Below are 15664 nucleotides of genomic sequence, written 5' to 3'. Positions count from 1 at the left end.
TCTCGTTGCTTTGCATCACATGATCTTGTGTGTGCGTAGGAAATTTTTGAAATTACTATGAAACCCAACACTACATTATCGAAAGGAGGGAGTATCAACTAAGTGAGTCAATCGCGACATGGCATGCATGGTGAGCTCCCTAAATTTGGTAAAAAGAATGGTGAGTCACTCGCCTGATACAACAAATCGGACAGTTTTGTCTACAAATGCTTTGAGTGACATGTAAGTTTTGTACACAGGACGATGAAGCTATTGGACAAACAGGGCACGTGGCAGGCCAGATAGGCCTATAACTTTTTGCAGCGCGTGTCGATGTCACGATGCAGACGTGACGTGTCACTTGCCCTGCTCGATCAGGTGCTTGAATCGGAGCCACGTCAGTCGACACGCTCAGCCACGCGTGATTGCACGCTTCCCTGCTACCTATGCTACACTAGACTAGACTAGAAAGCCATTTGCTTAATCACTTTATGACTACGTCGTGACGATTTTCAGGTGACAGTGACTTATCATCAAGCAATTGTCGATATGCCCATCTCAAAACCCTTTTGAGACAACTTTCTCTTGCAAGTTGCATTTGATTCTCGCTTTCTCGAGTAATATTATATATACGTCGACTAGAGCCAAATTGTAGGCGCAATATTAGAGTTCAAAACAAAGGCAAAAATGTTTGGAAAAGTAGATACGACGGAGAAGTATCAGCCGGCTCCGGTACGGGAGCGGTGACATCGATGGGTCGACGGCTTGTTATGGTGACGGCAATGGTCGTTCGGTGATCCATGGACCTCGATGTAAATTTTATTATGTTTGAGATCTTTTGTACTTCTGATGAATCTTTATAATAGATCTATTTTTTTTTAGATACACTAGTAGAAAACAGGGCTTTGGTTCGGGCAGGGAAACTCATTACTCCCAGTTCAGTCACGAACCGGGATTCATGGGGACATTCGTCCCGGTTCTTTAGCCCAGGGGGGCCGGCCGGGGCCTCATGGGCATTGGTCCCGGTTCGTATGGACCCATTTGTCCCGGTTCTAGGCACGAACCGGGACCAATGGGCCTCGCTCCTGGCCCACAAACATTGGTTCCGGTTCTTGGCTCGAACCGGGACAGAAGGCTGGTCTTTAGTCCCGGTTCCAGCCACGAACCGAGACTTGAGTTCGACCATGCCATCGCGGCCCCGTGGTCATGCCAGCACACAAGCCGGCATAAAAAAAGGAAGGCGCTCGCGGCCACGAGATCACTCGTCGGTGAACTTGAGCATGTCGGCCTGCATCTTCTTGAAGCACGGCCTCTTCCTTGGCGACACGATGTTGATATCCACCTTCATGATCTCCACCCCGGTCATCATGCTCGTGAGAGCCACTTCTTTCGCCTTGGTCTTGGCGTTGGCGGCCTCGATCTCTAGCATCTTGGTTTGCTTCTCCGCCTCCATCTCAAGCATCTTGGCTTGCTTCTCCGCGTACATCTCAAGCCTCCTCCTTTGAATCTCCATGAAGGCGTTCATTTGCTCTTCTTTGAAACGCCGGCGCTCCTCCTCCCTTGAGTTCTTCTTATTCATCATGCCCTCCACGCTTGCGATCAAGGCGTTCGATGCCGCATCCCTCTTGTCCTCCTTCTTGGAGTTGGTCTTCCCCCGCGGCCGTGCCAGCTCGCCCCCAACCTCCTCCACGGCTTGCTTCCCCCACGCGACTTGAGGGCGGCATATTGCGCCTTGAACTTCTCCTCATCTTTGATGACCCTAAAGCAATGGGAGAGGTTGAAGCACTTGCCATTGTGTTGGACCTTGAATGCCTCCAAAGCTTGAAATGCCTACAAATATTTTCATGCAAGCATATTGGCAAATGGTAGGCAAATGAACATGCAAGCATAAACTTGATGAAAGAAAAGAGGGCGGCTTGCTAGCATACCATGTCTTACATGCCGATGCCGCTCACGGGGAGGGCCTTGACACTCTCAAGAGTGGCACAAAACTTGTTGCACTCTTGTTGGATCACCCTTCATCGCTTCGAAATGGACACCCACCAGCGCGTGCTCATAATTTGGTAAGGCGGAAACTTCTTGCGCTCATGAAACTCTCGGTGAACACGAATCCAAAAAGTTGAATGCTTTTGTTCGCCGCTGGTCTTGGGGTCTTGTCCAATGTCTCGCCAACACTCGCAAAGAAGCTTGTCCTCGGCCGCCGTGTATGCCTTCGTCCGCTTGCTCTTGCGCTTCGGCTTCGGCCTGCTGGCTTGGTTGGCGAGCTCGTCCTCGAACAAAGGCTTCACTTCGATGTCGCACTCGTCCTCTTCCTCTTGCCCGTAGTCATCCGGAAACTCGTGGTCAAGCGGGAAGCCGTCCAGGTCCATGTCGACCTGATCACGCATGAAGGCCGCCTGATCGGGATCATAGCCAGCGGTCGGCGTGAACACCTCGCGGCCGTCCTGACTTTGTGTCTCGTCAGGATCGTAGCCAGCGGCCGGCACACCGCCCTCGAAGATGAGGTTCTGCATGTAGTCCTCGTCGCCGGCGGTCGACATTCCCTCGAATAGGTTACGGGCGTCCGGTAGCACGTCGGCCGGCATTTGCCTCGTGTGTTTCCTCGCGCCTCCCGATGACGAGCCATCGGCCACCGGTGTGGCGTTGAGGTCGATGGGCGTGGAAGGCGCCACCACGCTCACGTCGGGCAAGCACTCCCCGGAGAGGCGGGAGGCCTGTGGGTACACATGGAAGCCGGGCATCGGGGTGCAAGCCGACACGCAGGGCGAGTCGGGCAGCACCATCCGAGGAAACGCAGATGAGCCGGTGATGGCCGCAGCGGCCACGGCGGCGTTGACGAGGCTGTGCTGGCTATGGGTTTAACCCTAGCATATAGAGTGCCTCCCTCGTTGCCGCTGCGACGCGGGCATTAGTGACCTCCTGCTGCGCGGTGGCGGCGACGGCGGCAGTCACGATGGCTTCATCCCTCGCGTCCGTGGCGTGCCTCCGGCCCTGCTTCCTCTTGGACGACTCCCTTACCCGCTGTTTGGGCGTCAGCGCCTTCTTTGGCTTGGGCGCGACAGTGGTCTTGCGTGTTGCCTTTGCCGAAGGGGGCGGTCGTTATGCCGGACGAGGCGAGGGAGGCGAGGCCGGCGGCGCCGTCAAGGTCAAGGTCAAGGTCGTCGTCCATGGCGGGTGTGGGGCGGGAGCACGCGCACGGGCGAAAGGGTTTTGGGAAAAATTGGGGGGGGGGGATTATGGTGGCTGCCACCGACAGGCGGGCCCGGGAAGAGGAGTAGACGGGCGCTCGCGCGACCGTCTCGTGTCCACGCCGACGCAAATCCGGCTCAAAAATGAGCCAGAAATGGGTCAACATACAGACGCCAAGCAAACGCGCGTCCGTTTGGGTCGGTGCGTTGGACCGCCTTTTGTGTCCGCACCAACCCATACAGACAGCGACGGACAAAATGGGTCACCTCGTTGAAGTTGCTTGTAATCACTTTATTCAATCACTAGCGGCACATGTGACTAGGCTGCGATGATTTCCAGGTGACAGTGAGTTGTCCTTTTTGGAACAACTTTCTCTTGCAAGTTGTAGTTGATTCTCGCTTTCTCGAGTAGTATTATATATTCGCCGATTAAATAACCGAATTGTATGCGCAAAATTAATTTAGGTGTTTCGAAAAGTTATGGTTGTGTAGGATCTTCCCTTGTTTTGTTTTGAGGAACAAAAACAAATATAGCAAGATAGGATGTGAAAAGAAGGGCCATTTTTTCCACGTTAAGGCGACTTTTTATGAGCTCGATGTGTGTGCATGATTTATGTAGTGTCACCAAGTCTTTTATTTTTTGAGGATCTTAGTGTCGGCAAGTCGATATATATACCCCAGGTATTTTTTGGCTCTCGGTCATTGATGTGCGACGGTGGTGGTGCCTAGTTTTGGTTAAAGGTTATCTGTATTCATCGTTGGGATTTTGACTTGGTTCTCCTCTAATCAATCATGCAGTTTGTGTGATTTTAGGCCCAGTTTTCCATATAAAGTGTGTCAACTCCCTTCTTCTTAATGAAATCACAGAAACACCCTGCCCTCTGACAAGGTTCTGTAAAAAAAAAGTAACCAAATTGTAAGCGCAAAATTAATTTAGGCGTGTCAACAAGTTGAGACTGTGTAGGGTCTTCCCTTGTTTTGCTTTGGTGAGGAACAAAAATACATATAACAAGATGGAATGTAAAAAAAAGGCCGTGTTTTTTTTCACGTTAAGGCGACCTTTTGTGACCTTGATTTCTGTACATGATTTATGTAGTGTCGTGAAGTCGACATTGTAGTTCTTCCGAAGGGATGACAGATTGCATCTTTTTTGTGGAGCCAAGCTAGACGTCCTAAATGAATGCCCCCTGAGGACGCAAGCAAGGCCACGTAGGAAAAAAAGGGTAACTTTGACCTTTTCATGATTCTATTTTAGAGAAACACTTTTGTTGCCGAATAGAACAGAGTAGGAAAGCTGAAATATATTTCGTTAAGGCATAACTATTCTAAGGATTGTTAATATAATTCATTTTCATGCGAAAATAGTGTCAATTGAGTGAGTCACTTGCTATATATGACAAATTAGATGGGTTTATCTTTAGGGAGAAAGTACAATACAAACTCCTTTTTTTCGACAAAGGATGGATTTTATTAGTTCAAAATAAAGAATCAAGAAGATACAAAACACAATGAGCATACATCCGGCCTCTTCATAGCTAGGATGCACACAGTCGACACCAACTCACATACACGAGAAAAACACGCCAATGATTAGCAAAGTCATATAAGACCAAAGCTATGCCTAAGCGTGGGAAAAAAAAAAGCCCAAGGCGGTTAGATCTTCTACCGGGAAACTACAACAACAACCATATACGCACCAATCATTTCATGACGCCACATAGGCAACAAGGTTCTTCAACAGCAACGCCTTCAGGAAGGGAGCGACACTCGAGCGCCGCCGTCACGGGATCCAACCAAAGGCCAGAATCTAGGTTTTCACCCTGAAAAATCAGTCTGAGCATATCCAAGCAATGCCTTCAACAAGGTCACGATGTAAAAAAACATCGCCAATGCCAGGTAAGCCACTCGGGTCTGACCTAGGCTTTCGCCCTGGAGCTCAAGACCGGGTGCTCGCAGCACCATGCATGTGTTTTCGCCACCACTTTTCCGCGATCCCAGCAGCTACATTCGAGGCAACAGCCGCCACTGCACCACCATCCCTCTGCGTCAAGTCGCCGTCCATAATTTGTATCTCACCGCTGAAGTCATCAACTCGACCAGGAGAGATGAACCCTCCTAAAGTCCTTTCGATGACCACGCCATCGTGGAACCGTGGGAAGTCTCTGCAGTATATGCAGTCATCACCATCTGGCCGATCAGATCTGGATCACCACCACTAAGCCGTGGATCGCAGCGCCGCTGGCCGGCCACCGCACACGGGGAACACCCGAGGCCTTGTGCCAGATCCGATATGCAGCGCCGCCGCCAAACAACGCCCATGCGCAAGGGGATTCCGGCAATCGGCCGGACAAAGAGGTCAATCCCCAACCCAGCCAACCAACTGGCCGCTTTGCTCCTAGCAGCCTGCAGGTGCCTCGTCTCCATCGAGCAAAGGAAATGCCTCAGATCTGGGACGCGCAGCTCAGCACACCACAACCCAACCTTTCCTTCGCTGCAGCCGGAACAGCGCCACGCGCGGTTGCCCTCGCTCTTGCGCGGAGCCAGGAGACTCGTCACCACGCGTCGGGAACGCGCCCAGCACGCCCTCCGCGCATCGACATTGGTCCACAGGCCCATCCGCCTGCCAGATCCCGGACAACACCACTTCACGCTCCCGAGCAGCGAACGACGTCGCCTCGCGTCAGTCGGAGATGCGCCCCGCCGCCGCCGTCCCTGGATCCTAGCCGAGCTTCGCGGGCGGGCGCCTCTGGCGGCGGCGAGACGGGCAGGAGTACGAGAGTACTAGGTGGCGGCGGTAGGGTTTCACCCCCCGAGTCGCCAGAGGGCGACGCGGTGGGACGGCAGTTGTCTCAGACTGAACAATACAACCCCTATGTTTAACATTAGGCTTGAGAAAACGAAACCACAATACATAAACAAGGGCATTTCACAAAGAGGACATGTGGCAGCTCAGATAAACGTCCAGCTTTTGCACACCACCATTGCCACGATGCTGACGTGTCAGTTGACCTGCCTGATCAGGTGATCGGTGACTGTACATGTCCTAAGCCACGTCACTCACATGTGAAAGATTGCACATCTCACTCCTTTTTCTTACACATTTTTCTGTTTCGAAAAATGCATTTTTTTTGTTTTATTCTAGAAAGTACTTGCAATATATGCATATGACTTTGCTTTAATAATGGCATACCTGATAGTAAGTGAGGCATCGATGCTCATCGCAAAAAAAAGAGAGAACTTTTTCTCTTGCAAATTCTCCTATTTCTTTCGGGTTTTCTTTTCTCTTGCAAGTTGTATTTAGAAAAGAAGCTGACGACAAGGCAGCAATCAGCGTCGGCAGGGATATCTGTTTCTTTCAATTGTTTGGATTGTCGCCTTTTTTTGGTATATTTGTATAGTAATATCATTTATTTAACAGTAGAATAACCCAACTAGAGAACCGCCAAACTATGTGCCAAACCAACCATGTGTCGACATATCAAATCATTATCGATATTTTTGGCTCAACGCAGTTGTCTCCTTCTGCATAACCTAGTATTCAGACAATTCAAAGTCATAGGACAGAACAATAAACAAGAGAGGAGGACAGCTTTGGGTCATAAACGGCAACAACGCCTCGTCATTTTTTTAGCAAACAAGGATAATTCTCTCGTGGACTCGATGACGAGATATAGAGTTAGGGTTTTCAGTTTCATCTTTTTTTTTACTTTTTTCATTCCCAAAGATACACGCAACCCATATGACTTTGGCATAGTAATGTGGGAGCTTAAAGCGAGACATAGATGCTCATGTAAACAATTTTCTATTTCTTTTTCTGTAGCATGCTTTCTTTTTTCTCTTGTAAGTTCTAATTAAAAAATAGATTATTAGGAGCACCATCTTGCTCATCGTGAGGCATTAGTGATGCTTGGATCCTTGCCCTTTCAGGTATTATATTACATAATATTATGTGTCAAATTAGTTGTATAATTGCATCCGATAACCATCTCTATAGTCAGGAGGCGAGGAAGGTTTTCATACAACACCCAAGGTTCAACATTGAAGTGTTCCTGAAGAGGACGAAAGACGAACGGTCAATCATCCACACGCACTGGCCTAAAGTTGCAAAGACCTTCAACATGAATGAAGGCTCAATATCCGCCTTCCGCTTCAGCAGTTTTCCAGATGAGATGCATCTGTTTATATACCGTCTATGATGCTAATTTCGAAAGGTTCTACATGTTGCATGTGAAACTTGGTGCTGATGCAGTTGTATAATGGAGTAGCTGAGTGCTGAAGCTATATCATGTTGTACTCTGATGTATTTCAATTATGAAATCCTGCTTCCTTAATATGGAAATTAAATATATTATGTGCTTAATATGAATGTCAATTAGATTAATAAATGGATTATTAATAATAGAGCAATTAGTCTGCTAATGGAAAATTAGCCTGCTAATTGGGTTTTACTATTGCAAACGGTTATTGAGAAAATATCGTGGGCGATAACCTCAGGCAACGCACACAGTTTTTAGAAATAAATCGTGTTAAATCAGTGAACAATCACACACAACCTTCTCTTGAAAACTGTTAGCGGAACAAAGGTTAGCGGAACGACGAGCTGGGAAAAAAATTGCCCAGCTGGGTGAACAAGCGAACCAATCGTTCCCCCCGCTCAAGGTGTCTAGCGATATCTTCGCTAACGATTCAAGGATGGTGCCCGGTTATAACAGTCTTGAAGATTACCTGCCCGACGATGTACATTATGAATTCTTGAAGGTGGAAGAACATAGATACGAGTACGGGAAGCCTCTCGTCAAAGATGAAAGGTCTCTAACAACGATGATGCGAAGATTCCATGATTGGTACATGAAAACCTGCAGAGAGTATGGGGGGAGGAATACTTTGACGCTGAGAGTTAAAGAGGAGCATGACCTCGTTGGAAAGGATCTGTTGAATGTTCCATTTGAGGAGTTCTTCCAGTTTTTCAATCAGAAGGCCCTCGATAAATTAACGGTCACTTAGTCTATAAGTACTACTTCTGTCATTAACTCTCTATATATAGGTCAACTCTTTCATTGCATGTATTTATAATTATCCTCACTATATTATGTAGGTTGAAGATCGCCGAATTGAAGAAAAGACAAATTAGTGATATTGAGTTTATTAACCCAAATATCATAGATGCATATTTGGTTGAATTTCAGAAAAAAAGATATCAAGGCCAACTTTCTACAATCGTTGGTATTAAATCAAAACAAAGCTATAATACTCTTTCTTTACAACTTCAAGTGAGTGTTACTTTCTTGTGCATATTCGGTTTTCCTTATTAGTCGAGGTTATAGTAATGTAATTGATGAGTTATGCATGTGTGCGCAGGTTCCACTATATTCTCCTAGAGATTAAGCTCGAGCAGGGACTAGTAACCTTCTTAGACTCGAGACGAAAAGATCCCAAGAAGTATGAGGACATGACTGAAATTCTCGAGAAGTAAGTTAAATCGATCATTATCGCACCATATCGGCAACTTTGTTCACTTCCTGATATCAAGTAATTGTTTTCTTTGTCTGGCAGGGTTTGGAAAAAATTCACCTTAAAAGCTCTGGGACTGCCGAAGAAGCTGGAATTTAAACACACGAAAGTAAGTACTACTAGCATGTTCCGTGCATCTCCTACTGATTCAAGTGCTAGTTTCATCAATACCATTTTAGCATGCTTACTTATCAGTTTTATTGACCTCTATTTCTTGTAAAGTGGTTGTGGCAGGAAGCCGGGAATAATTACTGTGGATACTACATTCGCGAGTCTATCCACCACACGACCTGTGAGCGGGGCTACACTAAAAAACAATATGAAGTGTGTAAGCAATAATATTCAGAATTTAACTTTATTTACCATCATTTGTGTTGAGTTTCATTCATTTATATATATGTATTAACCCTCTTCTTCAAATTAGATGTTTCGGATGCGGGATGAACTCCTAGCACCAGATCACATGCGAGGAATTCAAGAGGAATTGGCGGCATTCTTTCTTGGCCACGTGATCGGTAAAGACGAAGAATACTATGTGGACCCTGTGTTCATATATAATTAGGGGATTATATTGTAAGAGATCTTATATTGTATATATGTAGCTAGTAGCGCCGGATAGATATACGAAAACTTGTTGTTCGACCAATCTCTCGGAGAAGAGGTCGATATGCTCATGACGATCTTCTGTTTCCTTCTCTCTGTATGCATATGTTCATGACGATCTTCTGTTTCCTTCATTTTTGCTTACTAGCTAGCGTGTCAAGTGCTCTCTGTACGTATAGTACGTAGCGTCGACCAAGCACGGAGATAAGAGAGGACACTTCTCTCGATTAATTAATTAGCTACCTAACACAATATATGAAACACCTTAATTAACCATACAAAACCCCCAAATCCCCCCCCCCCTTTAGAAAAAAACAAAAACCCAGCCCCTGAACAGCTGACGCGTGGATGCCTATTGGTCCCGGTTGGTGCCACCAACCTGGACCAAAGGGCCTACTGCCTGGGCTCACCGCACCGGCCACGTGGAGCCCCATCTGTCCCGGTCCGTGTAAGAACTGGTACTAAAGGCCAAGGGCATTAGTAACGAACTTTTAGTCCCGGTTCCAAAACCGGGACAGAAGGCCCTTACGAACCGGGACAAATGGCCCTTTTTTTTACTAGTGATAAGAAAAAAAGCAAAGCCTATTTACTATTGTATATATTGATATTTTTCCCGAAAACCAGTCAAAATACACATGTTGACTTTTGAAAAAACTAATCCTCTTATACTTTGGAAGAGATGAAGTATTAGCCATGCTCTAATCAGATGATCATACTAATCTGCCAAATCACCATCTCAAACTAATCTGACAGGTGTCAAGCCCGCGGATACTTTATGCAATTCGCCCAACTGGCATCATAAGGCGGAACCAAGACCCTGGCGTCACACATGAAAAGCAGCCCAACCGCTGCCCTGATCAGCCGTAGCTAATGATTGATATGCACGCAGAAAGAAGCAGCTGCCGTTTTCCTTTTTCAGGCCTGCACTCAAGAACCGAATTACAGTTTCTATCAAAGAATATGCCACCACATTTTTTTTATATAGAACAGATTAAATTTAGTAGCAGGCCTGACCACTAATGCTGACCAGATTTGTTCAATCACTACGTAGATGACAAGAAAGAAAAGGAAATCAGCAGCTGCTTCTGATCTATCCATCCATTGGTGCTACACAAGTAACCAAGCGTTTGCGGTTGATAACTAATACTACCTCCGTCTAGGTGAATAAGTCATTCGCGTAATTCTAGGTCATCGATTTGAGAAATTAAATATGTGTTATATGTCATGAAAAATATATCACTAGATTTCTACATGGATGTAGTTTCTAAATATATATTTTTTGTCACATATAATACATATTTAGACAGTTAAATCGTTGACCTAGAACTACGCGAATGACTTATTCACCGAGACGAAGATAGTAGTGAAGCTGTATGTAGGTAGATAATAAATACTACTCCCTCCGTCCCATAATTTAAGAAGTATTTTGACATTTTATTAGAGTCAAAAAACGTCTTATATTATGAGACGGAGGGAGTACTTTTCCTATGAGAGAGCTTCTTCTTCCCACAATGCCTCCATGTCTATATATATATAAGAGACGCCATCTGACCGTGTGTGGGATACACGTATGACTTATAACTTGGGACTTAAACAATGACGAGGAGATGAGGCCGTGCTTTCCCTCGTGTGGAAGTGACTGAGGAGGCCCGAGGTTCTTGTTCAATTTGGACTTGCACTCGATCGATCTGATCTACTAGTACTAGTAGGTAGGTAGGTATGAAACATATTTATTCCTGTGTTGGGATGATGGCCGAGAGAGAGAGAAATGTGAAACCAATTCATCTTTACTTTGGAATATATTCCTTCTGTTACTAAATATTTATCTTTCTAGAGATTTCAACAAGTGACTACATACGGAGAAAAATTAATGAATCTACACTCTAAAATATGTCTATGTACATTCGTATGTGGTAGTCCATTTAAAATCTTTAAAAGGACAAATATTTAGGAACGAAGGGAGTATGAAGTACTCCCTCCGTTCCTAAATACTTGTCTTTCTAGACATTTCAAATGACTACTACATACGGATGTATGTAGACATATTTTAGAGTGTAGATTCACTCATTTTGCTCCGTATGTAGTCACTTGTTGAAATGCCTAGAAAGACAAGTATTTAGGAACGGATGGAGTATTAGCCATGATCTAATCAGATGATCATACTAATCTGCCAGATCACCATGTGAAACTAATCTTACGGGTGTCAAGCCGGCGAATACTTTATGCGGTTATACAATTCGCCAAACTGGCATCACACTCACACGACGGAACCAAGACCCTGGCGTCACACAAGAAAAGCAGCCCAACCGCTACCCTGATACCAAGACCCTGGCGTCACACAGGAAAAGCAGCCCAGCCGTTTTCATGAGTACGTTTTCATCTACGCGTCCTCATGAAAACCGTCCCACGCCGTCCATGCACGCCTGCCCAATCGATCGATCACGAGCTGTCGCACGCGCGAGGCGCTCCTATATATATGAGCTGCTCGATCGGGGAGGTCCTCCTCTCCTCAGGCCGCCACGTGTTCTTCCTCCCAATTCCCACTCCGTCTGCTCAATTGCTGCGTCATGGCCGGTTCACATCAGCTGCTTCGTTCTGAGGTGAGTGATCGACCCCCCTTGGAAGCACGCGGAGTGATCCTTCTCCTCCATTTTTTTCTTGTACTTTTGTGAGGCGTAACAAGAGCTTTCTTTTGTCACCAAATTCAGTATTACACACTTATAAGGTTAGGGCGAGGATAAAGTTCTAGGTTGAAAACAGAGATCTATCAAAAAAATATTACACACTATACTAGGGTAATGACAAAACTCCGGGATGGAAACAGAGATTTGAATACCATGGAAAACGTCAAGCTCACAAGACCTAGCAACATTAATTGGCCAAGGCTTAATAATAAACTTGTAAACACTTTTTTTTGGGAGTGAATTCCACTTTTTACCCCATATTTATACATTTATGACACTAATTACCCCTTCGAGTGAAAATTCGTCTAGAATACCCCTTTTGAAATCTTTGGACCCTTGTTTTTTGATGCGTGTCCATCAGGTAAGGTGTGAGGTGACGCCCTGTATCCAAAAACATGTGGACGGCCACAAGGAGTGGAATAGATAGACAAGAGAAGCTTGGACAAGATCGCCAATGATGCCCTCCGATCCTTACAATTTTTTTTACAAATCAATGACGCAACATGCCGATCCTATCGACCATAAACAGACAAAATGTAAAACTGGGGTAAAACCGTGTTAAAAGTCTCCAAAATCTGACATTTCGATAAAAGTTCCGCTAAATAGGGTAATATGTGTCACAAATGTACAACTACAAGGTAAAAAATGGAATTCACTCTTTTTTTGGCTATGCTTCTATCATTATCAATTATGGAATGGTAACTCTATCTTTTTCCTTTTTCTCGGTAGAAAAAGAAAATGGCGAAGATGGTATGTCGTCATCAGAATGGCAAGGGAAGCTATGGCAAGCATTGCTACATGATGTGGCGGACGATGTTTGAGATCGACACAAAGTACGTGCCGATCGAGCCCATCGGAAGAGGATCTTACGGGATAGTTTGCTCATCGATGAACAAGAATACAAACGAGATGGTTGCCATAAAAAAGATAAACAATGTCTTTGACAACCACGTGGATGCGTTGAGAACGCTGCAGGAGATGAAGCTCCTTCGACACTTGCGTCATGAGAATGTCATTGCTTTGAAGGATATAATGATGCCAATACATAGGAGGAGCTTCAAAGATGTCTACTTGGTGTCCGAACTGATGGACACGGATCTGGATCGGATCATCAACTCATCTCAAACGCTTATGACTGAGCACTGCCAATATTTCCTTTTTCAGGTATGCATCTGTCACCTCTATTTTTCATTCTTTCTTTTGCTTCACACATGTTCAGTAATATTTCATCAATTCACCATTTTATCATAAGTTAGTTCATTCATACCTCATGCTCTATCCGGAAGTAACGCGTACGGGTTTGCTTTGCTAAACATAGTCAATCTCATGAGTTATCCAGATGTAATGCCGATGGCTATTCTTTCTACCGATACAAATCAGAGTAGGGCTGATAATTTCTACAGCTTTCATCTAAGCTAATAAGCTATGCCTAATTATTTAACTCGGACATATATTGGTGAGATCATGTTTAATCGAGTTATGATTTTTGATTGTTCCAGAAAAGGTTCTTGTATGACAACATACTGTTTTCATAGTTCGATGCCAATTTGTAGTTAGTTCATGGTCCATGTAAAGTTGTCAAGTTACTAAAGATTGATCGGCTTCTCGAAGAAGCACTGGTCAATTTCAATATGTGTGGTAGTACTGTAGTAGTTTCTATAGCTGCTCCCAGATGGCGCTTATGTGCTTAGGAATTGTAAATGTTTAAAAACAGAACAACTTAATATAGATCTCATTTACACAGGGTATTTGCATGAACATATGTAGCTTAAGCCTTTGTATAAATGATGCAAGGAAAGCTATGTATGCACTAGACATTAGCATCTTGACGAAGACTTACTTGATAGACTTGTCTTATAAATTAGTACTTTCATTTGTTACAATGATATCTTTGAACTTTTTGTCGGCCATTTACGATCTCTTTAATATTTATCAATCTATCAATATTCTAAGATGCTGCCTTTTGTTGATTGTAGCTGCTCCGAGGCCTGAAGTATCTTCATTCAACTGGGATACTCCATAGAGACCTGAAACCACTCAACCTTCTAGTTAATGGAAACTGTGACCTGAAGATTTGTGACTTTGGTCTTGCCCGAACAATTAACACTGAAGGTCAGTGTTTGACTGAACATGTTGTCACCCGATGGTATAGAGCTCCAGAGCTGCTGCTCTCTAGCGACAACTATGGCACCTCCATAGATGTGTGGTCAGTTGGCTGCATCTTTGCTGAGCTTCTTGGCCGCAAGCCAATCTTTCCTGGAACCAACAGCCTAAATCAGCTTCAGCTTATAGTCAATGTTCTTGGCACCATGAACGATGCTGACCTTGAGTTCATTGATAAATCAAGATCTCGCAATTACGTCAACTCCCTTTCATACACCCCTGGGATTCCCCTCACCAAAATGTACCCACAAGCGCACCCTCTTGCCATTGATCTGTTGCAGAAGATGTTGGTCTTTGATCCTTCCAAAAGGAGTAAATAGCATAAAACTACTACTTTACATGCTAAGGTTCCAAAAAACTACCGGTTTTTAATTTTTTTCAGATAACTACGAAGTGGGTGGTCGGCTGTTTCAAAAAACTCTAATCGTCCAGTGCTTTACTATTGATCGTGATTATGACAGTTGGGCCCGGCACGTAAGAAAACTGATTGTTTGACCGTTTGTTTGACCGTTAACTGACATGTGGGGCCCATATGTCAGTGTCTCTTTGTCATAATCTAATAAAAAAAGTCAATAAAGCATTTGGGTCCCTGTAAACATTTTTTAAAGCAATCAGGTCCCTGTAAAAATTGAAAAAAGCAATCAGGTCCCTGCAAACTTAAAAAAAAGCAATCGGGTCCCTTGCGTGCTCAAGCTCGAGAGGAGCCGCGCCACCGCAGAGCTCCCTCACGCGCCCGTCAGCGTGCAGTACGCGCCGCGGCGGACCTCCCTTCGGCCGCCGCCTCCTCCTGCCGGCGAGCTCCGCCTGGAGCCGCCGTGAAGTCCCAGCGGCGCGACCTCTCTCTCTCCTCCCTCTTCCTGGGCGCGGCGGCCCGAGCCCAAGCCCCTGGCCATGGCGCTCGGCTCGCGGCAGCGCGTGCTCCTGGGCGCGTTGGCCTGAACCCTGGCCATGGCGCGCGGCGTCCCTTGGTCCTTGCTCCTGGGCGCGGCTCGTGGCGCTCCTGGGCGCGGTAGCCCGTGCTCCTGGGTGCGCTCGCGGCGTCCCTTGCTCGCCTTGCTCCTGGGCGCGGGGCGCGGCGACCCTTGCTACTGGCGCGAAGCGCGGTGGAGGTGCCCGTCAGTGAGAGGTGCAGGTGCTCGAGGTCGGGCCTTCGCCGGGAGGAGGAAACGGAGAAGAAAGAGGCAGGGAAGAAGAAAGAGGCAGGGGGAGAAGAAATGGTACGAGTTAACGGTCAAACAAACGGTCAACTAATTAGAGCTCTGGCGCATGGGGCCCAGCTATCATAATCGTGATTAATTGTAAAACACTCTGTCATCAGGGTTTTCTGAAATAGCCGACCACCCACTTGGTAGTTATCTGAGAAAAATTAAAAACCGGTAGTTTTTTGAAACCCTAGCCTGTAAACACTAGTAGAAAACAGGGCTATGGTCCAGGCCGGCTCAGCCCATTAGTCCCGGTTCAGTGTAGAACCGGGACCAATGTGGGCATTGGTCCCAGTTCGTGAGCCCAGGGGGCCGGCCGGGCCACGTGGGCCAT

At 45.9% G+C, this 15664-nt stretch overlaps 1 protein-coding gene across 2 annotated transcripts; it reads left to right on the top strand.

The window, feature by feature from the left end:
* Positions 1-11788: 11788 nt before the first annotated feature.
* LOC123150171 (mitogen-activated protein kinase 4) lies at positions 11789-15313 on the top strand. 2 transcript variants are annotated; one of them, XR_006474989.1, is made up of 4 exons: positions 11789-11881; positions 12695-13129; positions 13942-14743; positions 14774-15266. XR_006474989.1 is itself a non-coding variant. In XM_044569999.1 (3 exons), the coding sequence occupies exons 1-3, from the start codon at positions 11849-11851 to the stop codon at positions 14446-14448; spliced, it is 975 nt and encodes a 324-aa protein (XP_044425934.1). In that variant the 5' UTR covers positions 11789-11848; the 3' UTR covers positions 14449-15313. The 2 variants fall into 2 exon arrangements, 1 of the variants encoding a protein (XP_044425934.1); XM_044569999.1 differs by having other exon boundaries at positions 13942-15313.
* Positions 15314-15664: the final 351 nt, after the last annotated feature.

This window comes from Triticum aestivum, chromosome 7A (genome assembly GCF_018294505.1).
Source record: "Triticum aestivum cultivar Chinese Spring chromosome 7A, IWGSC CS RefSeq v2.1, whole genome shotgun sequence".
NCBI classification, from domain to species: Eukaryota; Viridiplantae; Streptophyta; class Magnoliopsida; order Poales; family Poaceae; genus Triticum; species Triticum aestivum.
The sequence above is the reverse complement of the archived record's forward strand: the minus strand, read 5'-3'. Positions and strand labels throughout refer to the sequence as shown.

Excerpts from the sequence above, each read along its gene's own strand:
- LOC123150171 (XM_044569999.1), top strand. The coding sequence starts at position 11,849 with ATGGCCGGTTCACATCAGCTGCTTCGTTCTGAG. Across the intron at positions 11,882-12,694 it reads ATCAGCTGCTTCGTTCTGAG|AAAAAGAAAATGGCGAAGAT; the intron begins GTGAGTGATCGA and ends TTTTCTCGGTAG. Across the intron at positions 13,130-13,941 it reads GCCAATATTTCCTTTTTCAG|CTGCTCCGAGGCCTGAAGTA; the intron begins GTATGCATCTGT and ends TGTTGATTGTAG.